Here is a 23,519-nt window from a genome sequence, read left to right as displayed (position 1 = left end):
TCAAGTGGTAAAGTGCTAGCCATGAACAAAAAGGAAGCTTAGGGACAGTGCCCAGGCCTTGAGTTCATGACCCAGGATTGGCAAAAATAAAAATAAAATACTGTTAGCTAGTAACCAATGAGGAGACCCTATATTCCTAAGAACTATCGTGTGTGTGTGTGTGTGTGTGTGTGTGTGTGTGTGTGTGTGTGTGTGTGTGTGTGTGTGTTAGTCTGGACTTAAACTCAGGGCCTGTCACTGAGCTCTTTTTGCTCATAGCAAGTGCTCTACCACTTGAGCCACAGCTCCACTTCTAGCTCCTTTTTTTTTTTTGTACCAGTCTTGAGGCTTGAACTCAGGGCCTGGGCACTGTCCCTGAGCTCTCTTTTGCTTAAGGCTAGCACTCTACCACTTGAGCCACAACACCACTTCTGGCTTTTCTGTTTATGTGTTACTGAGGAATTGAACCCAGGACTTCATGAATGCTAGGCAAGCACTCTACCACTAAACCACATTCCCAGCCCTACTTCTAGCTTCCTATTGTAGTTAACTGGAAATAAGACTCTCACTGACTTTCCTGCCCAGACTAGCTTTGAACCAGGGTCCTTAGATCTCAATGTCCTGAGTAGCTAGGATTACAGATGTGAGCCACCAGCAGCACCAGGCTATTAAGAACTATCATTGTGCCAGGAATATTGGTACACCACCTGTAATCCTAGCACTTGGGAGGCAGAGGCTGGAGGATCATACGCTCCAACCAAAAAACTAAGGAAGGAAAATAAAATCAATTCCTCTCTACAGTTCCGTTGAGTCCCAGTGAGTATCAGCGCTTAAGCTTGCAGCATTCTGTCAGCAGCTTAATCATCTATCACAGAAAATTCCAAGACCCCAGAATGTATACAAACAAGTTAATCTGTAGGATGGGTTCTCAACAGCAGCACTACTGATATTTGGAGTGGGAAAGTCTTTATTGTGTGGGCTGTTCTGTACTAGCTTTTCAGCAACATTTCTAACTCCACTAGATGCCAGCAATACCAACTTCCAGTAGAAGTATCCACTAAAAATTTATCCAAAAATTGTCCAATGTCTCCTGGGGCCAAACCCACCTCTGCGAATCACTACTCTAAGACAATCTGATATTCCCCTAAAGCTGCTTAGATCTCTCCACTAGTATAACCTGGAAATGTGGTGGGGTACAGCTAGAGTTTGCAGCAACAGTGCCTTCAGGGACCAAGAAAGTAACCTGAATGGACAAAGACAAAAAAAAACTTAGGTTAAAATGAGAGGAAGCAGAAGACTGCAATGGACTGAGAAATGTCTAATCCGTTTAAGGGGATTAACTGCTACTATAATCTAGCTGATTGGAACAGGCAGGAATTTGAGTTCAAAGTTGTCAGAGTTTTTGATTTTTCAAGAAAAAGAATCTTAATTCCATTGACATTCTTCACAGAAACCGGGAAAAAAAAAAAAAAAAAAACAATCCTACGAGTCATATAAAAGCACAAAAGAGGGCCTGGGAAAGTAGCTCAGTAGAGTGCTTGCCTCAAATGCATGAGGCCCTGGGTTCAATTCCTCAGCACCACATAAGCAGAAAAAGCCAGAAGTGGCACTATGTGGCTCAAGTGGAGGAGAGCTAGCCTTGAGCTGAAGAGCTGAGGGAAGTGCCCAGGCCCAGAGTTCAGGCCCACGACCAACCAAAAAAATAGCACAAAAGACTCTGAAGAGTCAAAGCAATTCTAAGCCAAAGAACAATCTTGAATTTGTCATAATAGCTGATTTCAAATTATACCACAGAACTACAGTTACAAAACAGCACAGTATGGGCTGGGGTTGTGGCTTAGTGGTAGAGTACTTGCCTAATATGCATGAAGCCCTGGGTTCAATTCCTCAGTATCACATAAACAGAAAAAAGCTGGAAGTGGTGCTGTAGCTCAAGCTAGCCTTGAGCAAAAAAAAAAGCTCAGGGACAGTGGTCAGGCCCTGAAGCCCTAGGACTAGAAAAAAAAAAAATTGTGTGATGAAGTGAACAATTCTCAAAACAAGTACAAATGGCCAATAAATACTTGAAAAAAGCAGCGCACCAGTGGCTCATGCCTGTAATCCTAGCTACTCAGGAGGTTGAGAGCTGAGGATCGCAGTTCAAAGCCAGCCAGGGCAGGAAAGACCGTGAGACTCCTATCTCCAATAAACCACCAGAAAACCGGAAGTGGCGCTGTAGCTCAAGTGGTAGCTCGCCTTGAGCTGAAGAGCTGAGGGACAGCACCCAGGCCCAGAGTTCCAGCCCCACGACTGACAAAAAAAATAAATAAAGAAAGAAAAAGCCAGAAGTGGCACTGTGGCTCAAGTGGTAGCCTTGTACTAGCCTTGAGCACAAAGAGGCTCAGGAACAGCATCCAGGCCCTGAGTTCAAGCCCCATGATCAACAAAGAAAAAATCATACATATCTGTGTCCTTTGATTTGAGTGTCTTTATCCCCTTGGACACAAGGATTCCCCTTGTTTAATTTTATCCTAAGAAATATGCAGATATTCTAGAATAATTTATATGCATAGATCATCACAACAGCATTATTTATAAAAATAACATTATAGAGCACTTAGTATGTATCAGATAGGAAGAAGCACTTATATACATGTTGATTCAGTTATTCCTCATAACAATCTTTTCAGCTAGGCAGCAATCTGAAATCTCATTTTAGCAAGGTGACAGTGGATCACATCTATAATCCTAGTTACTCAGGAAGATGGGATCTGGAGGATCTTGGCTCAAAGCCAGTCCAGGCAGACAAGAACTTTAAAATATTGCTCTTGAAGAACATTTCATGAAATAAGAGTAGGGGTAGAGTGGTGTACTATATTTAAGAAGAAGAATATCAGCTAAGCACCAGTGGCTCACACTTATAATCCCAGCTATTCAGGAGGCTAAGATTTGAGGATTGCAGTTCAATGCCAGCCAGGGACTCCAATTAACCACTCAAAACTCAGAAGTAGCACTATGGCTCAAGTGGTAGAGCACTAGTCTTAAGGGAAAAAGAGCTCAGGGACAGCACTTAGGCCCTAAGTTCAAATCACACACACACACACACACACACACACACACACACACACACAAAACCAGAAGACCCCCGAGTCAAATCACACACACACACACACACACACACACACACACACACACACACACACACACACACACACACACACACACACACACAAAACCAGAAGACCCCCGAGCCAGTGGCTCAAGTCTGAAATCCTAGCTATTCAGGGGGCTGAGATCTGAAGACTGAAGTTCAAAGATAGCCTGAGCAGAAAAGACCTGAGACACTATCTCTAATTAACTAGAAAAAAAAAAAAAATCTGGGCTGGAGCAGTAGAACACCAGTCATGTCACAAGAGAGCACAAGATCCTGAATTAAAGCACTAGTACCTGCAAAAATAAATAAAAAACAATAAAATTGGGGCTGGGAAGTTGGCTCAGTGGTAGAGCGCTTGCCTTGCATGCCTGAGGCCCTGAGTTCGATTCCTCAGCACCACATAAGCAAAAAGAAAAAAAAAAGCCGGAAGTGGCACTGTGGCTCAAGTGGTAGAGCGCTAGCCTTGAGCTGAAGAGCTGAGGGACAGTGCCCAGGCCCAGAGTTCAGGCCCCATGACTGGACCCAAAAAAAAAAAAAAACAATAAAATTAAAAACCAGTATATAGTATTGAAGATATGGCTCAAGTAGTAGAAGACCAGCCATGAGCAAGAAAGGAAGCCAGAGCACAAAGCACAAGGCCCTTAGTTCAAGCCATAGTACTGCAACCACAAAAAAAATAAAGCAAGGGGCTGGAAAGATGGCTCAGTGGTAGAGCGCTTGCCTTGCATGCCTGAGGTCCTGGGTTTGATTCCTCAGTACCACATAAGCAAAAAGAAAAAAGAAGGAAGTGGCGTTGTGGCTCAAGTGGTAGAGCGCTAGCGTTGAGCTGAAGAGCTGAGGGACAGCGCCCAGGCCCAGAGTTCAGGCCCCACAACCGGACCCAAAACAACAACAACAAAAAATAAATAAATAAATAAAATAAAATAAAGCAGAGCAACTCAGTGGCAAAGCGCTTGCCTAGCAAGTACAATGTCCAGAGTTCATTCCCCCATAACAAAAGACTGACCAAAAAAAAAAAAAAAAAGTTGGGGCTGGGAATGTGGCTTAGTGGTAGAGTGCTTGCCTCGCATGCATGAAGCCACCATCATTTTCCCCCCCATACTCATCTTCGGTAGATTTGAGAGTATTTAAATTTTCTCCTTGATGAACGTATCTTTTTAGGCCCAAGACAGGGACTCAAACTCAGTACTTGCCACTTTCATTCTCTGACTAGTGCTCTACCAACTGAACCACACCTCCAACACCTTGATGTACATATTCTATCATCACAAGATTACTTTCCTTTTAAGCATTTAGTGAGACTAGAATCACACTGGCCAAAGCCCATGAGACACCTAGCTATCCACACACTTTTCTTCTTCCTTCCAGGATTATTTGTTTCCCTCTCACTTTTTGCATAATTTTTTAAATCCTTAAAGTCAAGAGGCATAGTATAATGTACAGTTATTGGGCTGGGAAATGTGGTTTAGTAGTAGAGCCCCAGGATTTGAATAATAATAATAATAATAATAATAATAATAATAATAAACAATTCTTTATTGCTAACTCTAAAGTACCATCAGTTTATTTTTTTTGCTGGTCCTGGGGCTTGAACTCAGGGCCTGGGCACTGTCCCTAAGCCTCTTTGTGCTCAAGGCTAGTGCTCTACAACTTGAGCCATAATGCCACTTTGGGTTTTTTCTGAGTAGTTTATTGGAGATAAGAGTCTCACAGACTTTCTTCCCCTGGCTGGCTTTGAACCTCGATCCTCAGATCTCAGCCTCCTGAGTAGCTAGGATTACAGGTGTGAGCCACCAGTGCCCAGCTCCCTCGGTCTATTTTTAGTCTTGTGGATAAACTATATGTGCAGCCAAAGTTTTTGCAAGCAGAGATAAAAAGCGAACAGTATAATCAAGTGCCGCTGGCAACACAGTGCTAAGGAATACAGGGAATTCTAGGCTCACTTAAGCACTAGTTCTGCATGGCTAGATTAAATTCACAGTAATCTCTCCTTTTTGTCATTTCACCTAGAAACCCTCTTTTCTACCTCATAAGAGGGAAAGGAAAATAGGGATCTACTGGAATCTCTCAGGCTGTTACCAGAAGACTAAATGTGGTATAGAAGCTACCTTCCTCTTACTGGCTGTTCTTTTTTTGAAGAGCTTGTTTACAAATTAAGCTTAAAGAAATCTGAAACATCAATGGATAAAAGCCATTTTGGTATGCTGCCTGCTGCTTAGAATAGAACACAAAGAATGACAGTGACAGGAAAGAAGGGTCCTGTGAGTTAAGGCATAAAGCTTTGGAACCGCCCCCCTCCGTACCCCCATAGTCTAGAGAAGTCCTCACTGATGCCTTTAAACAGGCTTATGATGAATAGCTTGGAGGTAAAACACTACTACCTCCACCACCCCACCATCACCCCACCTCTACTTTTTCTTTTCAGCAGAATAAAAGTCTCAACATTATTATTTTTTCTTTGTTAAGTTATAAGTAATGATACTGGCACCAATCAAAACACTGACTAGCCAGTCACCAGTGGCTCCTGCCTATAATCCTAGCTACTCAGGAGGCTGATACCTGAGGATCAGGGCTCCAAGTCAGCCCAGGCAGAAAAGTTCCCTGAGACGCTTATCTACAATTAACCACTCAAAAACCAAAGTAGAGCTGTGGCTCAAAGTGGTAGAGGGATAGCCTTGAGCTTTGAGCTCAGGGACACTGGTCAGGCCCTAAGTTCAAGCCCCATGATCGACAAGCACACGCACGCACGCACACACACACACACACACACACACACACACAGAGAAAACACAAAAAAAAATGACAAAAAAAACATGAGACGTGTACCAATTTGTTACACGGATAGGGAACAGATTTTAGGGACAGCCACGAACAGATTCAGACTTCTCCCTTCCCCATCCTTTATGCTTATTTCTCTCTCAGGACCAAACAACTTTGGTGAAATGACATCTTCAAACAGTAAGACACCTCCCTCCTCCCAAAAGAACAAAAGCATGCTCTTCAAATAAATGATGCCCACACAATTATCACAGCATCCCACCCCTCCTCACTTTCTCCTACACCCAGCCCTCATACTTACAGATGCAGGCAGCAGCAAGAAGACGGCAGGCCACATAGGGGGGATCACACGTGGGGAAGGAGGGCTGGATGATGTAGTTGGCAAAGGTGATGGCGATGATGGCCTGACTGGTGGGCTCCACAATTAGCAGTGAGGCCCACAGGCGGATGAAGGCAATGAAGCCCCCAAAGGCCTCTAGAATATAAGCATAGCTAGCCCCTGACTTGGTGATGGTGGTCCCCAGCTCTGCATAGCAAAGGGCACCCACAACAGAGAAGAGTCCACCAATGGACCAGACAACTAGTGACAAGCCATAGGAGGCCGTGTGTGCCAATACTCCTTTGGGTGAGACAAAGATCCCTGAGCCAATCATGTTGCCCACCACCAGGCTGATCCCATTCAGCAAGGAAATTTCCTTCTTCAGCTGCACAGTTTCTGAGTTCTCTCTAGATGGCAAGCTGACATCCTCTTCCATCCTGGGCTGGCTAGCTGAGGTGAGGAGGTGGTAGGTAGGGGCAGGTCCCCCATGCTCCCGGGCTTCCATAGCAAATGGCTACTATATGCTTGTATTTTCTGTGGCCTGGCAAAGAAAACTAGTTTGTCCAGTCTAAGTCAGTTGCTGGTGAGGGGTCTCCTTAGGGATAGCTTGCCATACATGTAATCAATAAGCCTCAGTTCCCACTTCAAGGCACAGGGAAAATGAAGGCAGGCAGATCTCCACTGCTCCTGGAAAAAAATATAATGATTTAAGTCATGATCTGGGCTGGGAAGGTGGCTTAGTGGTAGAGTGCCTAGCATGCATGAAGCTCTGGGTTTGATTCCTCAGTACTACATAAGCAGAAAAAGCCAGAAGTGGCACTGTGACAAGTGGTAGAGTGCTAGCTTTGAACAAAAGAAGCTCAGGGACAGTGCCCAGGCCCAGAGTTCAAGCCCTAGTACTAGCAAAAAAAAAAAAAAAAGAGGTAAGGCATGATCTGGTGATAATTTATAATAAGAAACATGTCATGCTGGGTGCTAGTGGTTCACGCCAATAATTCTAGCTACTCAGGAGGCTGAGATCTGAGGATTAGGGTTCAAAGCCAACCTGGACTGGAAACTCCATGAGACTCTTATCGCTAACTAACCACCAGAAAACTGGAAGTAGTGCTATTGTACAAAGTGGTAGAGTACTACTCTTAAGCAAAAAGAGCTCAGCTCCCAGGCCCTGAGTTCAAGCCCCATGACTGACAAAAAAGAAAGAAAGAAAGAAAGAAAGAAAGAAAGAAAGAAAGAAAGAAAGAAAGAAAGAAAGAAAGAAAGAAAGAAAGAAAGAGGAAGAACAAAAGAAGAGAGAGAGAAAGAAAAAGAGAGAGAAAGAAAAGAATATATATCATATCACTATTGCAGAGATGACCAAAGGGAGGTCCTCTATGAAAATGCACAGCCACATGTCACACACTCACACACCTATTTTACTCTCCACATTGTTCTAGCACAACCAATACTTTGCCCAAATACCCAAAAGAAAGAAGATTACAGAATGAGAAAAGAGGGAGAAAGGACATCCACGGGGTATCCTAATCTGAGACTAAGTCATTATGGTCTCATTTGTTTCAGTCTTCATCAGCACACTCCTCACTATTACCCTGGGTTACAAAGACATTCTCCCACAACACTACTCCAGAACCCAACCAAAGCCATAGGCTTCTCTTGGCCATAGATACTGGAAAGCATAGGCAGTGGAAAGCATACTGTAGGGAGATGGCAGACACAAACCTGCCACCTTTGGATGGGAGGTTAATCTAGAAACCTCAAGAAAGTTAGATCCCACAGTAATCTACCCATGAAGGATCCAAAATCTGTCAGAGGAAGACAAGAACTTTCTTGACCCTATACCCCATTGTGGCCTTCTCCCTCACTTCCTTCCTATGTATCAGACTCATCAAACCCATCTCATCTTCTGGAGAAAGGAATATGGTGAGCTGTGTGAGTTTCACCCAGGAGTCAGTCCTTGACAGTCAAAGGGATACCTGCCAGGAATAAGAATGTGATCAATATTCCCAGAATCCTCTTCTCTACTAACCAAAGATATATGTCCCCGATTCTGATCTCAGAGAGCTCAGAACAAGTTCAGAGCTTCTGTCACTTGAGAGTGAATAGTTCTTTTTTTTTTTCTTTGGAGGGGGTCCGGTAATGGGGCCTGAACTCTGGGCCTGGGCGCTGTCCCTCAGCATTTCAGCTCAAGGGCAGCGCTCTATCACTTGAGCCACAGCGCCACTTCTGGCTTTTTTCTTTCTGCTTATGTGGTGCTGAGGAATCGAACCCAGGGACTCATGCATGCAAGGCAAGCCCTCTACCACTGAGCCACCTTCCCAGATCCAAGAGTGAGTAGTTCTTGAAAACTCTGATCTCCACAGCCCCCCACCCAAAATTCCTGCTTTACCTGAATACCTTTCCAGAGTCTGAACCTCAACCCAAGTGAAAAAACTCCACTGGGGCTGGGCACCAGTGGCTCACACCTGTAATCCTAGCTACTGAGAAGGCTGAGATCTGAGGATCATGGTTCAAAACCAGCCCAGGCAGAAAAGTCCATGAGACTCTTATCTCCAATAAACCACTAGAAAACGGGAAGTGGCGCTGTGGCTCAAGGGGTAGAGCATTTGCCTTGAGCTGAAGAGCACAAGGACAGCGTCCAAGCCAGTTCAAGCCCCATGACAAATCTCCACTGGAACACTGGTAGCCTTCCCTGGTCCCAGGAGAGTTGAGTCTATTTACACCTGCTTAGATGAGGCTGGGCTCAAGCCATGCAGGTTTCTCTGTGCAGGCATGTGGAAGTATATTTGTATGCACATGTCCTGTCAGGTGAGCTCAGGCGTCTGTGGGAACAAATCCAGTAACTAGCTCCCTAACTGTTTATTCATTCTCACGTTGAGTCATAAAAGAGATCTAGATTGCCTTTTTCTACCTAACTCAACAAAGTGGCCCAAGTGGCCACTCCAACTTCCTTACTTCTCTCAGCCCTTAGATGGGAGAGGTCAGGGATTGTGGTTACCAGGTATTCCTTTTGTCTCACATAATTTGTTTACATCTGTCTGATACACTGGGGAAACTGCTCAGTGGCAGTCTTGGACATGCAGAGTTCTTATCTATATGAAAAACAAGGCTATTGCTGAAGTTTAGAAAGATTCTTCCTCCAGCCCAGGAGTCCTAAGTAAGAGCAACTGAGGATTCTTTCTCCTCATTTGATAAAGTGGTTACCACTAGACCAAAGTAATTAAAATTGTTCTTTGATAACAAGAGCAGCAGGTGATATAACACTAGCAAGTTCCCTAAGGCCAAACGGCCAAGTCCCACAATAGCTTGGTCACACAACTCCACACCTTTCCTCTATATTTAAACTCAAGCAGAGACAGGTGCCAAGCACCTACATCGTATGACTCTGTGCTGAGAACACAGAAAAGTAGACCATGTCCTTGTAGAAAGACATGAGATCAAAAACTAGCTAGATCCCACCTTTCTCTGACCTCGGCTCTTCCCAGTTTGCACCACTTCCGGTTTTCTAGTGGTTTGTTGGAGATAAACAGTCTCATGGACTTTCCTGCTGGGGCTGGCTTTGAACTATGATCCACAGATCTCAGCCTCCTGAGTAGCTAGGATTATAGGTGTGAGCCACCAGCACCTGGCTTCACCTAGGGCTTGAACTCAGGGCCTGGGCACTGTCTCTGAGCTTCTTTTGCTCAAGGCTAGCACTCTACCACTTGAGCCATGGCACCACTTCTGGTTTTTTCTGTGTATGTGGTACTAAGGAATCAAACCCAGGGTTTCATGCTTGCTAGACAAGCACTCTACCACTAAGCCACCTTCCCAGCCACTGTACTGACCTTTTACATTAAATTGGACAACATGAAACTATGATAAAATGTGAACTGTTCCTTACCAGGGTTAATGTTGCTGGGAGACAAATTCTGGAAGCATGGAAGAATTAAAGGAAAGAAAAGAGTTAAAAGTTCATTTCACTAGAAGATTAAATACAGTATAAAATATATGTAAAGTATAACGTACCAGTGGCTCATGCCTGTAATCCTAGTTACTTATTGGGGATGAGATCCCCAAGATTGAAGTTCAAAACCAGTTGGGGACAGAAGAGTCCACAAGACTCCATTTCCAAACTAACTAGCAAAAGCCAAGCTAGAGCAGGGCACAGGTGGCTCACGCCTGTAATCCTAGCTACTCAGGAGGCTGAGATCTGAGGATCTTGGTTCAAAGCCAGCCCAAGCAGGAAAGTCCGTGAGATTCTTATCTCCAATAACCACTCAGAAAACTGGAAGTGGTGCTGTGGCTCAAGTGGTAGAGCACTCACCTTGAGCTGAGGAGTGCAGGAACAGTGCCCAAGCCCAGAGTTCAAGCCCCATGACCGACCAAAAATAAAAAAGCTAGGGACATGGCTCAAGTGGTAGAATGCCAACATAACAAACAAGTCAAATAAACGAAAGGCCCTGAGTTCAAGGCAGCAAAAGAAAAAAAGAAAAAAAAGAAGGAAACACAGGTACCCTCAAGGAGAAAGAAATGCAAGGTTTGGCTTTCTCATGGCACTAGGTAAAAGACTACCATACAGGTGGGTAAGAATTCAAGTGCAATTTTAATAAGCTACTAAAGGTCAGGTTCAGGTTAACAAAAACACAGACACTGAGGTTTTTCTCTACAGACTCAGTAGTTATTCACAGGAAACACTGGGCAGGAAACAAGAAAAAAATCCTCCTCAGTAGTGCTGGCCCTGGAAGAAGAAAATGTAAAGGTCCGCCCAAACCCTTCTCCTTTAAAGAACAAAAAATTATAAAGCCCTGAAAAAATATTAGCAAACTCTGTCACTAGAACAGGGTAAAAGAACACAACCAGAGAAAATTGGACAAACCCTTTATGCTTGGGAGAGTGGAAAGGTGGGAAGAGGCAGGAAATTCTGCTCAAGACCATTAGAGGTATCTTCTATCTAGGAGAGAGAATCACCCAAAAAGTTCTACCCTGAAGACTCAAGAAAACTCCCCAAGACTGAGGCTGAACCAGAGAGAACTTTTCGGCTCCCCACCATCATGTTGGCAAGCATCCAGGAATAACCAATGGCAGTCTGCCAGAGTGTGGTAGACTGTGCATGGAAAAGAACTAAAGCCAAGGGCAGAGTATAAACACTGAGAAAAAGTCTTATCCCCAAGCAAAGCAAAGCAACCCTAAACCCAAGAGGGTTATAAAGGAATTACAAGAGGGATCTGAAGTAAGGTTTACCTAAGGTAACCACAGCAACAACAAAACCCAAACAGACTCTTCTCATGGGCTCAAACTCCCTTACCAACAACCTAACAAAAGAATTTATTCCCCAGAATAAACACATAGCTCAGTCTTCTGCTCTACATACGAAGTCCAGCATTCAATAACCTGTTACAAGCAACAGTACACACACACACACACACACACACACACACACACACACACACACACACACACACACACAGAAAATAACTATCAAGAGGCAAGGTAAGCCAGGTGCTGGTGGCTCACACCTGTAATCCTAGCTACTCAGGAGGCTGAGATCTGAGGATTTTTGGTTCAAAGCCAGCCCAGGCACGAAAGTCTGTGAGATTCTTTTTTTTTTTTTTTTGGTGCTGTTGTTGTTGTTTGTGGGGCCTGAACTCGGCCTGGGCGCTATCCCTTAGCTCATTAGTTCAAGGCTAGCACTCTACCACTTGAGCCACAGCGCCACTTCTGGCTTTTTCTGCTTATATGGTACTTAGGAATCGAACCCAGGGCCTCAAGCATGCAAGGCAAGCACTCTACCACTGAGCCACCTTCCCAGCCCCAAAGTCTGGTCTCTCTTTTTTTATTTTATTTTTGTCAGTTGCGGGGCTTGAACTCTGGGCCTGGGCGCTGTCCCTGAGCTCTTCAGCTCAAGGTGAGCACTCTACCACTTGAGCCACAGCACCACTTCCTCTGTGAGATTCTTTTTTTTTTTTTTTTGGGGGGGGTCCGGTTGTGGGCCTGAACTCTGGGCCTGGGCACTGTCCCTCAGCTCTTCAGCTCAAGGCTAGCACTCTACCACTTGAGTCACATCGCCACTTCTGGCTTTTTTCTTTTTGCTTATGTGGTGCTGAGGAATCAAACCCAGGGCCTCAGGCATGCAAGGCAAGCGCTCTACCACTGAGTCACCTTCCCAGCCCCCTCTGTGAGATTCTTATCTCCAATAAACCACCAGAAAACCGGAAGTGGCGCTGTGGCTCAAGAGGTAGAGTGCTCACCTTGAGCTGAAGAGCGCAGGGACAGCACCCAGGCCCAGAGTTCAAGACCCACGACCGACAAAAAAAAAAAAAGAAAGAAAGAAAGAAAGGAAGGAAGGAAGGAAAATAACAATTTTTTTTTTTTTTTTTGTCGGTCGTGGGGCTTGAACTCTGGGCCTGGGCGCTGTCCCTCAGCTCTTCAGCTCAAGGCGAGCGCACTACCACTTGAGCCACAGCGCCACTTCCGGTTTTCTGGTGGTTTTTTGGAGATAGGAGTCTCACAGTCTCTCCTGCCCGGGCTGGCTTTGAACCGCGATCCTCAGATCTCAGCCTCCTGAGTAGCTAGGATTACAGGCGTGAGCCACCAGCGCCCGGCAACAAAAATTTTTTTTAAAAAATGAGGAGTCAAGACCTGTGTTGCACACTTGTGGTCTCAGGTACTTAACAAGGCTGAGGTGGAGGATTTGCTTGAGCCAGGAGCTTGAAACCAACCTAAGCAACATAACAAGATCCTCATCTAATAAAACATGTTCTTTTTCAATCCCAACAACCTCCAAAAATTAGAAATAAAATAACTATAATTAGTACATTAAAAGTAAGTAAGGTGGGGAAAAAATGTGGAATTTTAGCAGAAGAAAACTATTTAAAACAAAATGGAGGGTCTGGGAAGGTGGCTCAGTGGTAGAGCTTGCCTTGCATGCATGAGGCCCTGGGTTCGATTCCTCAGCACCACATAAGAAAAAAGAAAAGAGCCGGAAGTGGTGCTGTGGCTCAAGTGGTAGAGCGCTAGCCTTGAGCTGAAGAGCTGAGGGACAGTACCCAGGCCCAGAGTTCAGGCCCCAGGACCAGACCCCCCAAAAAAATAAAAAGTAAAAAATAAATAAAACAAAATGGAAAAAAGCAAAAGTAAAACAGGACACAATATTTAAGAGATATAGGACAATATTAAATGGTCCGAGGTAAATATAAAACATTATGTAGAGCTGGGAATGTAGGTCAGTGGTAAAGTGCTTGTCTAGCATGCATGGAGCCTTAGAGTCGACATCTCAGTACCACATAAACAGAGAAGCCAGAAGTGGTACTGTGCCTCAAGTAGTAGAGTGCTAGCCTTGAGCAAAAGAAGCTCAGAGACAGTGCCCAGGCCCTGAGTTCAAGCCCTAGGGCTGGCAAAAAAAAAAAAAAAAAATCACTAAATACCATTATGTGTCTTTAATTGCTTTAAAATACAATTGATACTTAAAGGAAAAAAATAGTACCAATCTATTATGGGTTTATAACATATGTAAAAGTAAAACGTCTAACAACAATACCATAAAGAATAGGAAGATTTGAGAGAATGCTGTTGTAAGGTTCTTTTATTACATGTGAAGCAATGTAATATTATTTAAAGATAAACTGTGATTGAAGACTTATACAGCTTGGGTATAGCTTGAGGCCAGCCTGAGCTATATTATAAGACCTTATCACAAAAAAAAAAAAAGAAAGAAGGGGCTGGGAAGGTGGCTCAGTGGTAGAGCACTTGCCTTGCATGCATGAGGCCCTGGGTTCAATTCCTCAGTACCACATAACCAAAAAGAAAAAAGCCAGAAGTGGTGCTGTGGCTCAAGTGGTAGAGGGTTAGCCTTGAGCTGAAGAGCTGAGAGACAGCACCCAGGCCCAGAGTTCAGGTCCCATAACCGGACCTAAAAAAAATAATAAAAAAGAAGGAAGGAAGGAGAAAGAAAGAAAGAAAGAAAGAAAGAAAGAAAGAAAGAAAGAAAGAAAGAAAGAAAGAAAGAAAGGAAGGAAGGCACTCAAAGCCTGGTGTTGGTGTCCCATGCCTATAATCCTAGCTATTTAGGAGGCTGAGATCTAAAGATCAAGGTTCAAAACCAACTTTGACAAACAAATCCAAGAGACTCTTATCTCTAACAAGTAAAAAGTTGAAATTGGAGGTGTGTAAGGTCCATTCCTGGATGGCGAGCAGACCCTGCCCAGTACCTGGGTTACCTAGGCAACGGGGATACCTGGAAGAGGTCACATCCGAATCCACTGAAATCACATGGATCTGATGTGGCCACACCTTTCTCCAACCTGGTCCCACCTCCTCTTATCCGGTCCCATTTCCCTATACCTGGCCACACCTTTCCCCACCCCTACCCTAGATAAAGCCTAACCCAGGACCAGAGGAGACGCCCTCTTTGCCAGCTGCCAACCTAGCCCGGTCCCAGCAGGTCTACTGAATAAATCTACCCTTTTCTTGAATACCATGTGTGTGGTGCTGTTCTTACTCGGTTACCTCTTTTTAAAAACCTAACAAGGTGTAGCTCAACTGGTAGAGAATCAGATTTGAACCAAAAAAATCTAAAGTAAGAGCTCAAGGCCCTGAGTACACACACACACACACACACACACACACACACACACACACACACACACACACACACACACACACACACACACACACACACACACACACACACACACACACACACACACACACACACAGAGGAAGGAAGGAAGGAAGGAAGAAAGGAAGGAAGGAAGGAAGGAAGGAAGGAAGGAAGGAAGGAAGGAAGGAAGGGAGGGAGGGATGAAGGGAAAGAGAGAGAAAGGGAGAAAGGGAGAGAGAAAGCTAGAAAGAGGGGCACAATGGTACTCACCTATTATCCCAGCACTCTGAAGACTACACCAGGACAATCTTAAGTTTGAGGGTAGTCTTAGCTGTATAAGACTCAATTTAAAAAGAAAAAAAAGGAAATAAAAATAAGAAAAGAAAGCTGGATTATGGATTTATTTTGAGGAATAGGTAGCACTTTTGTGACTAATACAAATGAATTCAAAACTATAATGTAGTCACAATAGCTCTTTGCAATTTTTTTTCACTCTGACAAGTACTCTTTAGGAAGAGATCTAAAGATATACTTTATTTATACATTACAATATTTATATAGTACTCAGGAGGCTGAGATCTGAGGATTGTGGTTCAAAGCCAGCCCAGGTAGAAAAATCCCCATGAGACTCTTATGTCCAATTAACCATTCAAAAACCGGAAGTGGCACTGTGGTTCAAGTGGTAAGAGTGCTAACCTTGAGTACAAAGAGGCTCAGGGACAGCACCAGGCCCTGAGTTCAAGCCCTACAACCACTAATAATAATAATAATAATAATAATAATAATAATAATAATAATAATAATAATAATAATAATGTATATTGTAAACTACAGAGCTGAGTACTGGTAGACCACTCCTTAATCCTAGCAACTCAGGAGGCTGAGATCTGAGGATCAAGGTTCAAAACCGCTGAGGCAGGAAAGTCCATGAGATTCTTATCTCAGTAAACTACTCAGAAAAAGCCAGAAGTGGTGCTGTGGCTCTAGTGGTAAAGCCTGAGCTTTGAGCACAAAAGAGACTTAGGAACAGTGCCTAAACCCTGAGTTTAAGCCCCAGGACCCACAAATAATAATAACAACAACAACAATAAAATTACAGTGTTATATAACATTAATACTAATACATAACTAATGTAAGTTTTTTTTTCTTTTGCAGGTACTGAGGCTTGAACTAGGCCTAGACACTGTCCCTGAATTCCTTTTGCTCAAGGCAAGCACTCTACCATTTAAGCCACAGTGCCACTTTGGCTTTTTCTATGATTAATTGGAGATAAGAATCCCCTGGACTTTCCTACCTGGGCTGGCTTCAAATCTCCATCCTCAGATCTCAGCCTCTTGAGTAGCTAGAACTATAGGTGTGAGTCACCAGTGCTGGCTTAAGCCATCTATTTTTACTAGTGTTGTGTTCATATGCAGATAACAGAGCTTCCTGCCTGGGCTGGCTTTGAATTGTGATCCTTAGACCTCAGCCTCCAGAGTAGTTAGGATTACAGGCATGAGCCACCGCCACCGGCGCCTGATTAGTAAGTTTTATAAATCACAAAGGCCAAAAAGAGTCAATAAAGACAGCAATGATACTCACCTGCCACCAAATAAGTAAAAATCACACTCTTATAAGCCACTTCATCATAAATGGGTCAATTCTGAGAAGAAAACGAATTCACTACAGCAAGGGCTAATTCCACTTGTCTGTTTTGGCCATTTAATTTGCAACAAAGAATAGGTGTAACCTGCCAAAAAAAAAGAGAGAGAGAGAGAGAGAAATGGATCTAGTAAGCAGCAAAATGGTCATTTCCCTTTGTAAAATCTAAATTTATAAGCCCTCAATTGCTGAGCTCCATCATATCCACAGGGCATATGACTGAAGTAATCAACTCAAATATATCAGAAAGAGCTTGAAAATTTCAAATCATGCATGTTAAGGCAGCTAGTTGTTCCAGGACCTTGTGGCTCACGAGCACATCATTGCTTAACTTTTGTAGAAGTTTCTTCTGCCAAAAGTTCCAGGGAGCCGGCTGCTGATGGCTCACACATATAATCCTAACTACTCAGGAAGCTGAGACCTGAGGATCATGGTTAAAAGCCAGCCTGAGTAGAAGTAGAAAAGTCACAATGAGACTTTTATCTCCAATTAACCACTCAAAACCAGAATTGGGTCTTATGGCTCAAAGTGGTAGAGCACCAGCCTTAAGCAAAAAGAGCTCAGGGACAGCATCTAGGCCCTGAGTTCAAGCCCCAGAACTAACATTAAAAAAAAAAAAAAAAAAAAGCTGGGCATTGGTGGCTCACGCCTATAATTCTAGTTACTCAGGAGGCTGAGATCTGAGAATCGCAGTTCAAAGTCAGCCCAGGCTGGAAACTCCTTGAGACTCCAACAAACCACTCAGAAAACCAGAAGTGACACTGTGGCTAATAAAGTAGAGCACCTGCCTTGAGCTGAAGAGCTGAGGGACAGCGCCCAGGCATAGAGTTTAAGCCCCACGACCAACAAAAAAAAAAATAAGTTCCAGGAAGATAGGTCACTTAATTGGAATACACTTTTTTGGTCTATAATAAAAATATATCCACAGCCAAATAAAGGAAGGAGGTACAGGTGAGGGAGATACTGGGAACTAGGCTTGAAAGAAGTAGCAAATATAACAAGTCATGTAATGTCTGAGACTTCAGTCAGGAAGAAGCAAAAGCCATCCATGTACAATCACAATGGGACCTTAGTAATATAGGCAGTCTGGGCCATTTCCTGAAGGACAGGCAAAGAGGTGAAAAGGATCTTAGGAAGCAGTTACAGACTTTAAGTCCACTGCTCCTAGATCTTCAAACAGGGGAGCAGCATCTCAGAAAGAAGATAACAGATGTCTGGCTGCGTTCTGCCATGATGCTGTTACATTAGCTGGCTATGGCAGTAGGTTTTTTCACCCTGATCAAGGTCAGAGACTGAATTCTTTTTAACTGTATCACCAAGGACATAGCCCAGTGCCCATGAGAAGTTCCCCCAAGACATCTATTAAATGAGATGCTGATTCCTAATTATTGACCATTATAGAATATGGTAGTCAGACTCTCACTCAAGGCCACTCTGTCTCCCTCGCACTGGCCATTGCCTTCACTCAGGGTCTCACACACAGTCCTCTCATATCCTTTGTTTTCTTTTTCCGCTTTCACACGTGTGGTCTCCCGCACACTCAAGGTCTCCCATACACTCAATTTCCAATGTTAGCATTATGCCCCGGGAATTCCCGCCCTACAACTGGCCACTCCCTCTCTCCGCCCAGACCTACCTGAGCACCCACTTCCTGCCCCCAGACCCTCCCACTAGGTGGATAGGGACAGGTGCCATGTGCTCCTCTCCTGGGGGGGGGGGGGAAGAGAGAGAGAGAGAGAGAGAGAGAGAGAGAGAGAGAGAGAGAGAGAGAGAGAGAGAGAGAGAGAGAGAGAGAAAGAGAGAGAGGAAAAAAGAAAAAAAAGAGAGAAAGAAAAAGAAAAGCTGGGCACTGGTGACTCACCTGTATAATCCTAGCTACTCAGAGGCTGAGATCTAAGGATCATGGTTTGAAGCCAGCCCAGGAAGGAAAATCTGAGACTCTTACCTCCACTAAACTAAAATAAAAAAGCCAGAAGTGGAGCTCAAAAAAGAAGTAGAGGTGCTAGCCTTGAGCAAAAGAAGCTCAGTGACAGAGCCCAATCCCTGAGTTCAAGCAGGATAAACTTAAGAAAAGGAGGCCTGATGAATGCAACTCAAATACTTAGAAACTTAAGAATGCGGGCTGGGAAGGTGGCTCAGTGGTAGAGCGCTTGCCTTGCATGCTCAAGGCCCTGGGTTCGATTCCTCAGCACCACATAAGCAAAAAGAAAAAAGCCGGAAGTGGCGCTGTGGCTCAAGTGGTAGAACGCTAGCCTTGAGCTGAAGAGCTGAGGGACAGTGCCCAGGCCCAGAGTTCAGGCCCCACGACTGGACCCAAAAAAACGAAAAAAGAAAAAAAAAAAGAAACTTAAGAATGCTATTTTTGCTTCAAAGAGAGACAACTGAGGGATGCATTTCTCACCCAAGGATTAACTGACAGGATGCCCCAAAATGCAGATAGCAGGGCACCTGACCTGTTTTATGGCAACATGCATTCTTACCTGGAAACACACCAGGTGTGGTTAGAGCAAAGACAAAGAACCTAGCTTTGCATAACTTGAAGGCAGACCCACTGCCTTTACCCTATAAATACTCCAACAGTCCAAGGAGCTGTGTGTGTGTGTGTCTCTGGTTGTCTCTTTATGTGTGTATGTCTGTCTCTCCCTCTCTGGGTCTGTCTTGTGTGTGTACGTGTCTGTGTTTGTGTCTCTATGTCCCTGAGAGCACCCACACTCTGCCAGAGTGTGCCCCTGCCCTTCAGTCTGCTTTTTTGTCTGTCTGCCTCGTTTATGTACTCAATAAAGCTCTGCCAAGTTTTCTTACCACTGTGACTTTTATTCTTATTCTATGATCGAAGTCAAGGACCCTAAGTGAAGAGTTTCTATATTTAAAGGGAAGCTTCACTAAACCTCACCTCCATCCGGTGACAGGAGCAGCAAAAAAAAAAAAAAAAAAGACAGTGTTTCCTCTTTCACACACGTGGTCTCACATTCAGGGTCACCCTCACAGCCCTGGCTTTCTCTCATGCACTTGTTCTTCCCCACATTCAGGGTCTCACCTATTCAGTGACCCTCACACCAGATGAGTCCTTTTTCACAAACAGTCCCCCCACAGTCACCTTCGCTCCAGTTTATTTCCTCTCTCTCTCTCTCTCTCTCTCTCTCTCTTTCTCTCTCTCTCTCTCTCAGGGTCTCACATATTCAGTCTTGGTCAGTCACATACTCAAATCTGGTGTTTCCTCTTCCGCACACACGTGGTCACCCCCATATACAGGGTCTCCTCCAGTCCAGTCTCCCACACACCCATTTTTTTTTCCCCTCTCTTTCACCTCACCCAATTCAGGATCTCTTACATTCAATAGCTTCCTCCACCCCCCCTCCCCCATCTCCCTCCCTCTCCCCCCTCACACACAGTCTCCCCCCCTCGCACACAGTCTCCCCCCCCCCCACACACTCAGGGTCTCCCCCACTAGTAAAGCTGAAGCCTAGGGGGAAAATGAGGTATGGCCAGCGAACAGGAAATGCAGAGCTCTTCTTTCCCTGAAGATGAAGGGAACAAAAGTCCTTTTGGGGGGAAATGAAGCAGGATAACTTCAGGCAAGTGAGGCCTGGTGAATGAAGGCAGCTCAGAACTAGGGTGTTTAGAAATAACAGAAGGGCCATCTTTGCGTTCCTTCCTGAGGGCTGCATTCCTCGCCCCCCGCCCCCCAACAAGGAACACTTGTCCTACAGAATGTGTGTCTTCTGAGAAAAGTCAAACTTAAGCCACCTGCCCCAAAAGGGCGCCTCCGGGGCTCAAGGACAACGATCCGCGTTGTGGCAGGATCTGTTGGAGGCATTCTTAGCCAGGAAAGTCAAAGAAATAATGCCAGGGCTGCTCAGAGCAGAGACAAAGCGCCCAGCTTTGTGTAACTTGTACAGCCAGATCCTCTCCCCCCCCCCCCATAATCCCCAAGAGCTGTGCCTCTCCCTGTGGACGCACCACGGGTACTCCGCTAGAGTGTGTCTGTCTGTCTGTCTGCTGTCTGTCTGTTTACTCTGCCACGTTTTCTCACCCTCCGTGACTAGTCCGTGGATTCTACTCTGCGATGGAAGGCAAGGACCTTCGCTAAACCTCAGCTGCGGCCGGTGACAAAGCCACCATCAGCGCGCGCGCGCGCTCGCTCGCTCTCTCACACACACGCGCACGCGCGCGCGCACACACTTTCTCATCCTGCGGGTCTCCCGCCCTTCTGGCGTCCCCGGCCCCCGCCGCGTCCCTCACGCGGCCGGCTCGTCCGCCCCGCGCCCTTCGTTTCCGGCCCGCATCCAGCACCCGCGCGCGCGCGCGCAGCAGCGGCGGCGGCGGCGGCGGCGGCTTCCGAGCGTTCGGCTCCCCCTCCCCGCCTTCCTCAGGAGGCTTAGAGGCCCGACCCCAGCCCGGCCCCGCGCCCCGGCGCCCCGGCGCCCCGGCCGGTTACCTCCCGGTGGCCAGGCGCCTCCTCCAGGATGCTCCGTAGCGCGGCCTCCGCGGCTGCTCAGGCCCCGCCCCGCCCCGCCTGCTCGGGTCCCGCGTCACCGCCACCGGATCGCTGCCCGGCGAGCCGTGTCCGGAGCCGACTCCGCGAGGGAGCCCAGCCGCTCTGGGCCCCAGGGGCTTCCGGACGCCGAGGCGGGGCCGATGGGCGGCCGGGACCCAGGGGACAGATGGGAGGCCGGGCCGGGGGAAGAGATGGTCGGGCGACCCCGGCCTCCAGTGGATCCAGCGGGACCGGCTGGGTCACCGACCTCGGCTTCAGGATACTGGACTGGACACCTGTCCTGGGCCGGGGCCCCATGCCCGGGAGACCCCGGACAAGTTCACACAAAGCTCCCTACCCACACCTGCCCCACCCCGTGACTGCCCAGGGACACCAGGAAGACCACCCAGCACCTCCCAGACACCCCTAGCCACCCCAGACCTTCCTGGGACACTGTCCTGGTCTTGCCTAGCCCTGCTGATGCCCCCTACTGCACCCTCTAGTCCTCCCCTTCTCCCTCTGCTTGCCCTTCCTCACTCTGTCTAAGGTCTCTTGACTGCATGGACCCCTGCACCCTCCCTCTTAGATTCCAGCCCTGACTGGTGTCCACACTGCACACACTCTGGTTGGTCTCAGATCACACTCAGACCCGTGTCCCCTCCACTGAGCGCATAAGCCAAAAATGACAGCACCCTGCCTTTTCATCCTTCCCCCTCCCCAGAGCCTGCATCCCATCTCCCTAGCTTGATCGCCTACGAATCTCTAACCTGCTCCTGCACCCATCCCACGGTAGGGATGCTTCTAAGATACAAATTGCATTGACTTCATATTTCCTAAAAAAAAAAAAAAAACAAAACCTTTCCATCCTCCTCCGTAGAGATCTAGGGACCCATTCTTGTGCTGCCCTCATCCTATCCTTTGCCTAAACCACCTTCAAAAGTGTGTGTGTGTGTGTAGGGGAAGCATATATATATGGATCAATTGTCTGACACTTTACCTCCAGAGGGGGCAGAAGGGACACTTGTCACTCATTGGCCACAACTGGCCATAAAACCTGGAGTCAGGGGCTCACAATGATAATCCTAGCTACCCAGAAGGCTGAGATCTGGGGATGGTGGTCAGAAGTTAGTCCAGGCAGGAAAATCCATGAAACACTTATTTCCAGTTAACCAGCACAAGCTGGAAGTAGAGCTGTGACTCAAATAGTAAAAGCACCAGCCTTGATGAACAAAAGAGCTAAGGGATGGTACCCAGGCCCAGGGTTCAATCCCTGTACCAGCACCAAAAAACAAAAAAGCAAAAAACCTGCTGGTCCCCAGATCTTTTTTTTTTTTTTTAAACCCATAGTGGGTCTTGAACTCAGGGCCTGGGCACTGATTTTGAGCTTCTTTTACTAAGGCTAGCACCCTACCACATGAGCCACAGCTCCACATCTGGCTTTTTTTTTTTTTTTTGGTATATTGGAGATAAGAGTCTCACAGACTGCCTGGGCTGGCTTCAAACCGTAATCTTCAGATCTCAGTCTCCTAAGTAGCTATGATTACAGGTGTGAGCCCCCAGCTCACTTCCCAGGTTTCTTTACAATCTCATAGTTAAATCAGTCAATCAGCTGAAAATCCACCATGTGTAAAACATTACTAAATCAGATGTTCCCCCAATAACCATCAGTGTTTGCTCTTCAGGACCATCCTTCAGATCACATTTCTTTGTCCTCAATCTTCAGATGAGGGGAGTGAGGCTCAGGGGGATCAAGAGCATATCCCAAGCTATTTGTTGGAGCTGGTAGAACTAAGATTTGAACACAAGTCTGCTGATCCTAAAGTTTGCTGACTCCATACTCTGCGCCTGTGAAACTGAAAGTAACAGTGCGACTGAAACAGGCAGGTAGCATCCGTGTCACAAGTGATGGCATGAGTGGGTATCAGGCTGGCAAGATCCGAGTATGAGACTTCTCTTCGTGTTGTCGCCCTTTCAATGAGGCCAGAACTGGGCCTAAACTTGTGTCTACCAGCCTCACTTGACTCCCTTTCTCCTGGCTATCTATTTCTTCCAGGTATAGCCTAACCACCTCATTGTAGCAGGGGCAGTAGGAAGATTTGGGGTGCCCTCTAGTGGCCAATGTTGAATTAAAGTCTGGAGTCCAGACTGGCAGGCTCAATGGGAGGACAGGAGCCAGGGTTCCTACCACCACGCTGGCTTACAAATTTCCTACTGGGACCCCATCCCTGTGCATACAACCTTGTCTGACTCTCTTTGCCCATCTCCAATTGTACCATATTTTGGTCCCGGTCTCTGCTCTCTATCTCTGCCCAAATCAGTTTCAGAGTAGTCTCTTCCTCTCCCACATTCTTTCCCAAAGAAGGCCATGTAGCAGGCAAATGAACTGAAAATTCCAAATCAGTGACATCTTGAAGCTCTAGCCATGCACCGATGGCCCATGCCCACAATCTCAGCTACTCAGAAGGCCGAAATCTGAGGATCATGGCTCAAAGCCAGCCCAAGGCAAGAAAGTCTGTGAGACTCTTATCTCCGTTAAACACCAAATAAGCCAGAAGTGGAACTGTAGCTCAAGTGGTAGAGTATCTTTGAGCACAAAAGCTCAGGGACAGCACCTAG

General features: G+C 46.0%; 1 protein-coding gene across 3 annotated transcripts in view; it reads right to left on the bottom strand.

Moving 5' to 3' along the window:
- Positions 1-20,899, bottom strand: part of LOC138807035 (Y+L amino acid transporter 2) — a 38,434-nt gene extending 17,535 nt beyond the window's left edge. For 2 of the 3 annotated variants that reach the window (XM_069992604.1, XM_069992606.1), the window contains exons 1-4: positions 20,865-20,899; positions 16,367-16,514; positions 15,055-15,125; positions 6,192-6,896 (exon numbers count right to left, since the gene is read on the bottom strand). In XM_069992604.1, coding sequence (XP_069848705.1) covers positions 6,192-6,714 — 523 coding nt within the window. In that variant the 5' untranslated portion in view covers positions 6,715-6,896; positions 15,055-15,125; positions 16,367-16,514; positions 20,865-20,899. Of the gene's footprint in view, positions 1-6,191; positions 6,897-10,086; positions 10,115-15,054; positions 15,126-16,366; positions 16,515-20,864 lie in introns of all 3 variants that reach the window. The other variant, XM_069992605.1, reaches the window with a different exon arrangement.
- Between the last annotated feature and the right edge of the window lie 2,620 nt (positions 20,900-23,519).

Source organism: Dipodomys merriami, unplaced genomic scaffold (assembly GCF_024711535.1).
Source record: "Dipodomys merriami isolate MVZ:Mamm:240054 unplaced genomic scaffold, mDipMer1.0.p SCAF_41, whole genome shotgun sequence".
NCBI lineage: Eukaryota > Metazoa > Chordata > Mammalia > Rodentia > Heteromyidae > Dipodomys > Dipodomys merriami.
Note: the sequence above shows the minus strand (reverse complement) of the source record. Positions and strands in the feature narration are given on the sequence as shown.